Source organism: Pholcus phalangioides, unplaced genomic scaffold (genome assembly GCF_987345545.1).
Source record: "Pholcus phalangioides strain wild (caught in Gottingen) unplaced genomic scaffold, Ppha-v1.0 ptg000017l_1, whole genome shotgun sequence".
NCBI classification, from domain to species: Eukaryota; Metazoa; Arthropoda; class Arachnida; order Araneae; family Pholcidae; genus Pholcus; species Pholcus phalangioides.
The window spans coordinates 9658985-9671324 of record NW_028301610.1 but is presented as its reverse complement, the minus strand read 5'-3'; the positions used below and the strand labels follow the sequence as shown (position 1 = coordinate 9671324).

The window sequence follows — 12340 nt, the reverse complement described above, 5'->3', positions numbered from 1 at the left end:
TGTAGCTCGCCAATATAAATCCAGATATTTTGTGAAAATAATGTCATCTTATAGGATTTTTTACGTTCTTTCCAAATATGTGCATAGTTTGCATGTAGGTCTCTCAGAAACTTCATAAATGCAGTTTTTTTTAGACTTGACAAATTTTTTCCATAATTGATTATCCACGGTTGAGAATGCAACAATTCACACCCGAAAATGGTATGAAATAGGACAGGGTTGGTGGGGTCCTTCATGATCCACTTGTGCTCCTCTATCAACCCCTTTCGTTTGGCATAATATTTCTGATAGATTCACCCTGTATAATTACCTTTTTTTAAATTAAAACTATAGTATGAAAAAATTGTTGTGGCAAACTTCAAAGTAAAAAAAGAAAAGAAAAGCAAACAAAACATTTTAACAAATTAACAAAATCACAGACACACATGCTCTGAACAGACAAAGAATTGTTGCTGATTGGGACATATACCTGCAAATTCAAGATATAAAATGGGAAGAAAATTACCTCAGCATATGAGCAAAGTCAATTCTGAATTTTATCTTCAAACTGGCTGCAGTAATGAATGCCAATGTAAAGTTGCGCATTTAAGGGTTAAATGGTTTTGTGACAGGTATGTTGTAAACAAATTTAATGAAGCAACTTCATCGAATTTTGCATGGCTAGATAAATGGTTTGAGTAGATATTCTTTTTGTCACAAGCATTGCTGAACTTTTTTCCAGTAATGCTTGTGAATTCTTGTGTAAAACTTCTATGGCACTCTTTGTTCTTGATTGCCATGTATGGAATATTCTCTACAGAAAATGCATTAAAACTTAATTGTATACTTGATATATTGTTGTTTTCAGGTATAAATTTAATAAAAGTAACTATAAGAATTAAGAGTACATGTTTTTTAAAATTATTTTATTCACTACAAATATTATAATTATTTTCTTTTATCAAATGCTTTTCAGTATTCCAGTTCTGAACAGCTCCTTTCGTGTGATACTCATATTGATGCTTTGCTATATACATAGCCTGAATGATGTGCATCAGTTGTCCAAAGTTGAAAGCAGTACTGACTCAAAGTAATAGTTTTATTATCTATAAGTATATAAAATAACATGTCCTGACTGACTGATTCATCATTGCTGAGTCATAACCGCAGAAGTTATAAATATGAAATTTGGTCAATATTTTTATTTCACGACGTAAAGACTCACTAAGAAGAATTCTTTTGAAATTAAACCTCTGGGGGGCAATCATAAGGGGGTTCAAAAGTAAAATAGAGAAATCACGCAGAGCCAAAACTGCTCTTAAACTATAGTCATGGCATTTGCTCAGTACTTTTATCTCATGACGGGAAGATCATGACTAAGAAGAGTTTTTTGTAATTTGACCCCAGGGGGTGTCATTAGGGGGTTCACTGTAAAATTCATGAAATTTAGGCAGTAGTTTTATTTAAAGATTCACTAAGAAAGGGTTTTTCTAAATTAGATCATTAAGGGGAAGAGGTCATAAGAGGGCTCAAAGGCAACATAGAGAAATCATGCCAAACCGAAACTATATTCATGAAATTTAGTCAGTAGTTTTATTTCATGATGTAAAGACTGACTTAGACGGGTTTTTTCAAAATTCGATCCCCGGGGTCGAATAGGGCTCCCCAAGGGCTCTTAAGGGGTTTCAAAAGCTATATAGAAAAATCATTGCTAAGCCAAAACTGCTGAGGCTATAAATATGAAATTTTTTTTCAATATTTTATATTGTAATGTAGAGACTCACTGAGAAGGGGTTTTTTAAATTTCAACCCCTCCCTAAAGGGGATTTCAAAGGTTATGTGGAGCAATCATCACTAAACCAAAATCAATGAAGCTATAAATATGAAATTTAGTCAGTATTATATTTTGTAATAATCCACTAAGACAGGATTTCTGAAATTTTTCATCCCCCAAGGGGGTTATGAGGGGTTTAAATGTTATATGAGGGAATGATTGCCAAGTAATTTTCAGATTACCAAATCCACATGAGCAAAGCCGCCGTGGGTAACAACTAATAAATTATATTTCTTACAACTGCACAATATATTTATTTGAAATCTCTACTTCTACATCTCTTTGATGCACTATAGCATGTTAAATAATATTTTGGGTAACACTATTTCTAAAATGCTGTATAGGAAATCAAGTACTTGTTTATCACATTTATTATTTATTTATAGATGACATTTCCTTTCAGGTTTTTGAAGACAATATTAAAGTATGTTGAAAATCTGAGTAGTATGACTTCACCACATATGAATAAGTGGCTGGACATTTTCAAACTTTCAACAGAATTTTTAAAAAAAACTCATCTTCATCTGATGGCCTCAAAAATAAAGCCATAGCATATTCAAGTTATATAAATCCATGTTTTTTAAATGGCTTTGGTTGAATGTAAGTAGGGTTTTAAATTCTGAAAATTTTTGGAACCTTTGGGAATAAAGAAAAATCATATTTCCCTAGAATTCCTGAAATCATATTATTTATTTATTTTTCATAGTATATTGGGAATAAAACAGTGTTTACCCCTTTTCCAGTGAAGTATAGGTCCCTAGGTCTGAATTTCAGGTGAGCCCACTATATTAACTTTCTATTACAAATACAAAATCTGAAGCCACAACAGGAAAGTTGTCCAACAAGGTTGACTGGAAAAAAAAATAAAGAAAAAGGTAAAAAAATCAAGATAGATAAAAAAATACAATCTATATGTATAAAATAACATGTCCTGACTGAGTGATTCATCATCGATGAGCCAAAACCGCTGAAGTTATAAATATGAAATTTCATCAGTAGTTTTATTTCATGATGTAAAGACTTACTAAGAAGGAGTCTAGAAGGAGTCTTTCAAAATTAGACCCCTAAAGGGGGGGGGGGTAATAAGTGGGTTCAAAGGCAACATAGAGGAATCGCATTAGGCCAAAACAGCTCTGAATCCATATGAAATTTGTAGTTTTATTTCATGACATAAAGACCTAAAAGCGTTTTTGAAATTTGACCCCTGGGGGGTTCAATATGATCAAATTTATGCTCAGTAGTTTTATTTTATGATGTAAAGATTCACTAAGAAGGGGGTTTTAAAAATTAGAAACCCTGGGAGGAAATCATAAGGGGCTAAAAAGTAACAGAGAAATTACGCCAAGCCAAAACAACTCTGAAACTATATTCATGAAATTTGATCAGTAGTTTTATTTCATGACGTAAAGACTCACTTAGAAGGTTTGTTTTTTAATTTGACCCACAAGGTGACTTATAAGAGGGTTCAAAAGTTATATAAAGAAATCATAGCTAAGCCAAAACCGCTGAAGCTATAAATATGAAATTTGGTCAATATTGTGATGTTGTAATATAGAGACTCATTGAGAAGGGATTTTTTAAAATCCAACCCTCCTTTAAAGCGTTTCAAAAGTTATGTGGAGCAATCATTGCTAAGCCAAAATTGCTGAAGCCATAAATATGAAATTTAGTTAGTATTATATTTTATAATGTAGATATCCACTAAGACAGGATTTCTGAAAATTCATCCCCCAAGTGGGTTATGAGGGGTTCAAATGTTATATGAGAGAATGATCATTGAGTAGTTTTCAGATTACAAAATCCACATGAGCAAAGCTGCGGGTAACAGCTAGTATAAGCCAGAAGCGTGAGCACTTTACGAATTGGCCAAGAGTTTTGGTTAAATCTAAGTTGAAGAAATGATTCAAAGCTTGATGTGCTTTGAATCAATAAGACTGCCATCCATTTTTTTTTTAATTGCCAACGTGTGATGCATGTATATGTATAGCAGCTGTATTGGATTAGCTCCATGTGACGAGACAAGAAAAGTTAAATTTGAGAGAAAACTATAAAAATAATTATATAAACATACACTGGTGTAAGAAATTAAGAGAATTTGCAGACTTGGTCGATTATCTCTAGAACTACTGTACCGATTTTAATGAAATTTGATATGTACATACATTGATACAATACAAAACAAATAACCATTCAATAATTGTAATACACACGCATGATCGTGTGTAACACTCGTTGGAGTCGGAAGGTATGAAACAGCGGTTGCAGAATAAACCGAAAAAATGGGTTCATAGTTGGGTTAATAGGGGGTATGGTCCCCTCTTACAGCTATACAGGTCTCGCAGTGTGATTTCATACTTGAAATAAGGCAGTTTATCATTTCCTGTGTCAATTGGTCCCACTCGTTCAGCAACGCTGTTTTCATTCCCTGGATGGTTCCCGAGGGGGGTTGCGAGTTGCAATTGCCCTCCCCAGAGCGTCCCAGACATGCTCTATAGGGTTAAGGTCTGGAGATCTGGCTGGCCAATTCATCCGGCGAATATCCTCACTCTCTAGAAAATCGTCGAGCAGAAGAGCTCTATGTGACCTCGCGTTATCGTCCATTAAAATGAACTCAGGGCCAACTGCACCCCTGAAAAGGCGAACATAGGGCTCCAAGACCTCATCCCTAAACCTCACACCAGTCACAGTGCCTCTTTCAAAGACATGGAGAGGTGTGCGACCATCCAACATGATGCCTGCCCAGACCATTAAACCTCCTCCGCCATAATGGTCGATTTCGTGGACATTGCAGGGTAGGTAGCGGGTCCCTGGTTCTCTCCATATGAACGGACGGCGAGAATCGGTTCTTAGGCTGAACCGGGACTCATCAGTGAAGAGAACGGTCGCCCATTGATACATACTCCAATCTCTATGCTCTCTGCACCATGATAAACGGATTCTCCTGTCCGTAGAAGTCAGCGGGACGCAAACAGCAGGTCTTCTTGCAAACAACCCTCTCCCATGAAGTCTTTTGGAAACAGTCACCCTTGATACACGGGTTCCTGTGGCTGCATACAAGTCACGAGAGAGCTGAGAAGCTGTAGCACTCCTGTTTCCCCCTTGCTATAATCGACAAATGGCGATCTTCTCTGGCCGTCGTGGCTCTTGGCAACCTTGCCCAGGCTTTCTCTCGATGGATCCAGTATCCTGGAACTGTTTCTATAAGTTACACACGACGCTGGGCGTTAAATTGAACTCTCTACAAATCTGGACTTGAGATTGGCCTGCTTCTAGCCTCCCCACAATTCACCACCTCGTTCCATCATCTAAACGTTGGTGGTTACTCATTTTTACTGTTACAATTTGAAATTAACCGATTGCTGCAAAATAACACCAAGAAATTTGCAGAGGTGGGCTAGCGAACGAAATGCGTCTTAACTTACACGTGCTTATAAAGCCTGTTTCTCTACTGGCTCCACCTACACACACGTGTACGTTTACGTATTTGACGTACAAGATTTGCATTTTTGTCTAGAAGCAGTGGTTTTACATTCAGTTCAGTTCTTTTCATGAAATTCGATAAAATATGCAAATTCTCTTAATTTATTTCACCAGTGTAGTTTTTTTTTGTAAAAAATTTGTAAAAAATGTAAAAAAAAAACGTATTTTGGAGAAAAAAAATTATTACTACATCGTGACTGCGGTTTGATGGGTTGCCATAACTAACGTGGATATAATTATTATGAAAAAATATGCCAACGTGCGATGATCCCGAATCATGTCTTTTGTTATCAAAGTTTGGCCTGGAATCACCGGCCACTTTGCGAACTGGCCAGGTCAATATTTAACGTAATTGACCTATTCGCAAATTGACCAATTTTGAGCTTTGGCAGTAACATATATATGGTAAAAAATATCATTGAAAAAAAAGTCATAAAAATATGGATGACATAATTAAAATGCAGCAACCCAAAAGTTACGAATAATTAAAAAAAACTTAAATAACCAAAGGTGTTATTATGAAGGTATGAACAGGTCCTCTTGCATACCGATCAAGCGCACTTGTTCAGTGTGCAAGAGGATCCAGGTTCGATTCCCATAGGAAACAGCTAACTTTTCTTCTTAAGGTTTGTATCAGAATCCAGAAAATCTCTTTCCCAATAATAACCATTGTCCATAAGCTATTGATCTGAAACATAAATTTTTAAGTAGCAAAGCTTAAAATTAAATTCCTGACTTAACACCAGCTACCATAAGCTTCTCCCTAACTTCCCCCTCTACCATAAGTTATTACCAGTATTATTTGCTGCTTGTTTAGTGCATAAATGTATGTCATAGCAGCATATTTGAACTTACAGTTTTGTTGTCCTCTCATATTTCTTATATTTATATAAATATATATATTTCTTATATATATATATATTCAGCAGCCCATCTTCTTCGGGCCGCACGGTGGCGTGGGGTCAACGGAATGCAGACCATTGGCCTATGTGCGTAGAGCTAACAATGCTAATATACCTAATTTAAAAGTTACCCTCATGAAGCCGATTACGCACTGTTTGGCTGGACACCCTTCGTCCTGTTGCCAAGAGCAACCGTCTTTGCAGCTGCGTAGCATTCTCTGTTCTGTTTCGACGGGCTGTTAACCGTACATACCGGTCATCAGTTGCTGTAGTGGCGCGTGGCCGACCTTGCCCTGGTCGACGTCTAACATTTCCTGTTTCTTGGAATCGATTCCACAGCCTTGCAACAACACTTCTGGCGACTCCAACAGCGTCCGCGACACTACATTGTGTTTGCCCAGATTCTAGTCTGCCTATAACACGCCATGCCATGGATTCCGGTAAATCACGTTGTTGAGACATCCTCAAGTCACCTTGTCTCAAAAAAAATACTGCGCAATCGAATTTCACAGTTACGGAAGTAAAACAGACGTTTCTGCAACATCCCGATTTCTGCCCTTATCTCCTTTTTCTGGTTTTCTTTTTCCGTTTCCTGCTAGGCTTTAAATTATGGATGATTCATTTTATGTTACTTATCGGTATACATCTTTGCGTAATTTTGTTAAAACTATGTGCTCCCTAATTGTTTTGAGCAGTGTACTATGGTTTCACATAAATCCATCAACAGCATTTCTTTTAGTCACAGGACATTATGACCACCCCTCCCCACTTTTGGGGTGTCATATTATGTCTCGACACATTCAAGCTATAAAAAAACATGCTATAAAGAAATATTTTAATATTTCAAACTTCCAAGAAAAGGGAAAAAGCGCGCGCATCTTCAAAAAATATTGGGCACTGCGGGTAACGCTCGGAGAAATTAATTGGACAGTTGACTGGTTAATGAAGTTTGAAAATGAGTTAAAATACAGTAATAGCCTGTTATAACAAGTACAGCTTATAACAAGAATCTCACTATTACGAATGATTTGCAAGTGATTGTCAACAGCTAATGTTACAGATACAAAAAGTATTCACACTTATAGAGAGTTATTTATGAATGAAATCAGAACAAATTCGCTATAACGACAACAGAAATTCTCGAAAAGTATGTTTTGCTTTCCCTTTCCTAAATAATTATACATAAATTAGAGAGAGAGAGAGACCAAAAAGAGAGAGAGTGGCTTTTTTTTTTTAAATCTCTATACCCTATACATAGGTGTTTATAAATGGGACATGTCAGTACCTTCCAATAAGATAAGAGGACCACATGTGTGGTATCTTATCTTTTTATTATCTATATAGGAGATGGAAAAGCATTAATTTTAATCTGTAGGTGTATTGGTTGGGAAGGAGGTGGTGCATTTTTTTTTTTTTTTTTGGTTTTGACATCATTGTTATTTCCCTGGAAAAATTTTATTTCCCTCTCCTTGCTCAGATAAATAAAACAATTCAAACATAATCAATGTCAAAAGAAAGAAAAAGATGTATATATATTTTTAGGTATGTGGGAGCAGGTTGAAAAAATCTTTCTTATAAGGTAAACTTATCTGTTTTGTTTTTTATCCATGTATATGTTTTTGCAGTCCAAAAAAAATAAATTTGTTTATAACAAATAGTCTGTTATAAAGAGAATCTTATTATGATTATGAATTGTCATTGTAACAGATTTTTACTGTAATTTAAATTTAGACCAAACTTGAGATTACCCCCCCCCCCTCGGTTAAACAAAAGAAAATGAAGTACATCATGCATAGAAAACAAAAAGTAAAGGTATTTTAAATACTTTTGTAAACTTTGCGAATAATTTTTTTTCTTTAGTGCTTGGAAATGTAACAATAATATGTAAAAATGGCTTCAACTCAGAACTCCATTGCAATAAAGCTGGTGGTGTTGAATTAGTGTAAATTAGTTATATTTTTTCATTTCTATTGATGTGTGATATATATATTTTATGATTTGCAGTTGATTTAAATCACATTTTCAATATATATCTTTCGTGTTTTTGTATTGTTTTCGTTCATTTCTAATTTAAATTTAAAAACTTTCTGATTTGGAAATGGTGAACTCATAACTTTTCACATTGTGCTTGACGAAGGGTTGCATTCTATATCAGTGTTTCTTATCTGCCCGGGCCACGCATCAATCCTACCATAAAATAATACTACATACAATTAAAAACAATCTTGTGGACTAAGGCGGTGGTTATCAAAGTAATGACTCCTAGAGGACATAGCGGCAAGTTCTTGATATTGATATATGCCTGTTTAGTCTGTGAAACAGTAACAGTTCTTTATTAGACTATTCCGAGAGGAGCAACAGACAGATATTGACTAGTGCAAGGGAGTCACAGGTGACAAAAGTTTAGGAACCACTGGACTGAGATGTCTGTAATAATTAGTTGGGAATTTTCAATTAATTAACTTGATGTTAGCTAATAATTATGTAAATAGTGTGATTTGATGGTTATATTTACCACATCATAACATTCAGATACCATACCATTTTAGAACCATAGGCGTAAAGTTATTGGAAATATTGGGAGGGCTCAAAAATATTGAAGGGGCTCAAATGCAATATTTTTATAGGTATGAATGGAGATGATGGCATATATGGGGGGGGGGGGCCTTGGACCCATGTTGAGAACCACTGCTTTATATTATACATATCAATGTTTCTTTACCTATTCAAATCAACAGCAGAAAGTTTGTCTAACTTTGAGGCCAGATTGCGAGCTGATCTCCCATTTTGAAAGTCTCTCCTTGGAGAGCAATTAGGTCTACAACATTTGAAATTGAAACATAATACAACAGGCAAAATAATCTGCTGGATTGTTTGTTGTCAAATTTGGAAGATAGGTGGCAGCTATTCTTAAACACATAACAGGCATTCCTCAAAAACAAACTTCATGTTGGTTACTGAACACATAAATATGGCACATTCTGACATTCACCGATAAGTTCCTCATAGGAATATTTACAAGGTGCATGTGTGGTTTAGTGGTATTTGCAGTGTCTGTCCTGTTGTATACATGTTTTTTTTATACTCTTGACTGAGAGTATCTATTTTTCTACTGCAATGTGCAGGTCTGTTTGATGAGTGTGTTTATCTTCACTGCTGATAGAAGCACTTGATGGTGATGTGTGACACACCAGTAAAATCTGTCACTCTTCACGTCGTCCATTTAAATGTTGTCATTCTTTTTTTGCCAGTCGCATCATTTCACACAACTCATTCCATACAAATTATTGCAGGAGCTTCTTGTGAAAACTTCCCTCTTTAGATTTTCTGAAGCACCAACTACTTCAAGACGTGAAAAATATAATACAGCAATAAGTTCATGGAATTGACCTTAAAAAAATTCAGCAGCAGATTTGTATAATTAACCTTTTTTTTAATTTCTGAATGAGTATAATTTTTAATCTAGGGAATGTACTTGATGAATTTTTCTTATGCGAAGGATAATATTTTCAATGTTTGAACTATGGACTTTTCAACAGGAGAAGCAATGAATGTGGAATGATGTTTCACTTTGACAAATGTTTGACTTCTGGAGCTTCATTGATAAATGCTGATGAAATAATGTTACTGAAATCTACATTATTCAAGTAACCATATATTTTTTTCCGTATTTCCAACGGTAAACCACTTGCTTTACTGTGATCCAGTATAATGTTTGTCTTCTGCAACAAACACATCCGCTTCCATCCTCTGGAAATATGGTACTTCATTAGCTGTTTGCAAACTGGAAAACTGTGATAATATTTTTTTATTTCAATTTGAATATTTTTTCTAGATAACAAATCAGCCAATTTTTCCTCATTATTTTCAGATAAAATATCTCCTAATGTTACCACCATGTCTTTAAATTTTATGAGGCTCATTTCTGTTGCAGCTTTTTGAACTACTTCCCAATGTGCTGATAACTCATATTGCTTCTTTAAGAAATCTGGCTTTCTTAATGTTGGATTTTTAAGCAATATCTTGTTTATGAGTTCTCTTGCAACATCAATTCCATATTTCCTTTCAAAAGTTAATTTGTACAATGGCGTTGATTTTTGGTAGCTGTTGGTAGTAATATCCACTGTTTCATATATCAAAATTTTTATAAGGTCATCTGGTATTTCATAATGTGAACACAGAGTTGACTGTAAAGCGGTACGTCCTCTTATATTCCTTAGATTGGCATTGGCCCCAGCATTTATCAATAAACTAACTATCTCTAAATAGCCACGGATAGCAGCTTCTGCTAGGGGTGTACTTTTATTATTATTCAGTTTGTTCACATCAGCTCCATATTTTAAAAGTACTTTTACTACTGCAGTCCTATTGTTTACAGCAGCAAGATGTAATGGTGTTTCATTTGTGCATTTTTGTGTATCAACATATGCACCACAGCGCAGTAATAGATCTGTTTTCTCAATCAAACCATCATTAGCAACTAAATGTAATGGAGTCTCTCCAAATACATTTTGCGCATTCACATTTGCACCATAGTTTATAATTGAAGAAAACGTTTCTATTGGTACTGCTTTTGAAATAGCTAGATGTAATGGAGTCATTCCTTTTCCATCTCTAAAATTGATGTCAACCTCTGCTGCTGATAACAAGTGATCTACAACCCTAAACATACTTTCCTTGATGGCCAGGTTCATTAAAGTTTCTAAACAGTGACATGCTGGATTTACATCTGTCACCTGTGACAAAAGTTGCTGGGCATTTTGTTTACGGCGTCGACGAGCTGCTCGGAATAGAATATACGAAATGTCATATTTCTTTGAAGGATGCTGACAAGGTTTTTTCTTCTTTCGGTTAGATTCCATATCTAAATTGAACACTGAACAAAATAAACTTGAAGGAATTACTTCATTATTCTCATATGACAAAGAGAATGAGTTCTAGATGTATTGAAATACTGCCAAAATAAACTTTGCAAAAGAAAGTAGTAAATAATTAGTCGCACCGTTTTGACCGCTAAAAGCGCTTGGGTACTTCTGATTTTATTACTCTAACAGAGGCGTGTTGGCGCGTACTGTCTGCGAGATGCTTTCCAGTGAAGTTTCACAGCAGGGACGCGGGAAAAAAACACATGCTTCATTATTAACGGCGCCGTTTTCGCATAATCGGAGGTAGATATTTTTACATTGAAAAGTAAGTAACAAACACACTGAAGCAGAAGTATACGGCCAAGGGAGATAGTTTGCAAACCTTGATATGAGGTTGCCGAAAATTCGCATGAATTTGACAAGGATGGCGGAAAATTCAGCAAATACGAATGATATGCTGTATTTCATACGAAAGCAGACTAATCGGGTCGTGACGTATCCTGTCGCCAGGGTGACTTCAATATTGGTATTGGGGTCAGGGCCGTCTTGAGAGCATCATGAGCCCCCGGGCCAAGTGATTTTTCTGAGGACCTACCTGGCAAATTCTCAAAAAATCCAACTACCTTTCATTTTTGTGAGGCCCTTCTGCTCTTGAGACCCCCGGGTGAGACCATGCGTTAAGACAGCACTGATTGGGGCGCCTAAAATTTGCTGATGTTACTAAATTTGAGGTTGAGAACAACACGAAAATCTCGGAATTTATGTCATCTTGCCTACCAAAGAGGACCGAAAAAGTTGGAAAAAAAATCTGACTTTCTTGGGGGTAGAGAATGCTTGGCTCTTGAGAAATTCAGACTGACCCCCCCAAATTTTCTTTTGATTTGCCAATCCCTACTGTAAATGTTATGCGATACGAGAAATGTTCAGAGGAAACTACATTTAATTACAAATCTACTCTACCGTAAACCAGGCGTCGTTGAATTTTTAGAGAATTTTCCAGGTAAGGCCTCAGAAAAATCACTTGGCCCACGATGCTCTTAACAAGGCCTCGAATCAATCAAATACATAATTGACAAAATCATGCTGTTTATCGAACTTGGAAAACTAAAAATCTTGCAGCTCGGTCGCAATTAACCATTCAACTGCAAGACGGCAAAATTTTTTACCAATTACCAATAATTCTCAGGTTTACTATAGTAGATGATGGAAGTTTCAGCTCGCGTTCCATAAGTGTTTGCTTTGATTCTGGATGAATTCATGTAATTTGACATTATTATTAC

The 12340-nt window shown here is 35.7% G+C and overlaps 1 protein-coding gene across 4 annotated transcripts in view; it reads left to right on the top strand.

The window, feature by feature from the left end:
* Positions 1–6545, top strand: part of LOC149072340 (endoplasmic reticulum membrane-associated RNA degradation protein-like) — a 52664-nt gene extending 46119 nt beyond the window's left edge. For 3 of the 4 annotated variants that reach the window (XM_089246400.1, XM_089246401.1, XM_089246402.1), the window contains 2 exons: positions 956–1069; positions 2217–2845. In XM_089246400.1, coding sequence (XP_089102526.1) covers positions 956–1069; positions 2217–2364 — 262 coding nt within the window. In that variant the 3' untranslated portion in view covers positions 2365–2845. Of the gene's footprint in view, positions 1–955; positions 1070–2216; positions 2846–6219 lie in introns of those variants that run through there. The other variant, XM_089246399.1, reaches the window with a different exon arrangement.
* Positions 6546–12340: the final 5795 nt, after the last annotated feature.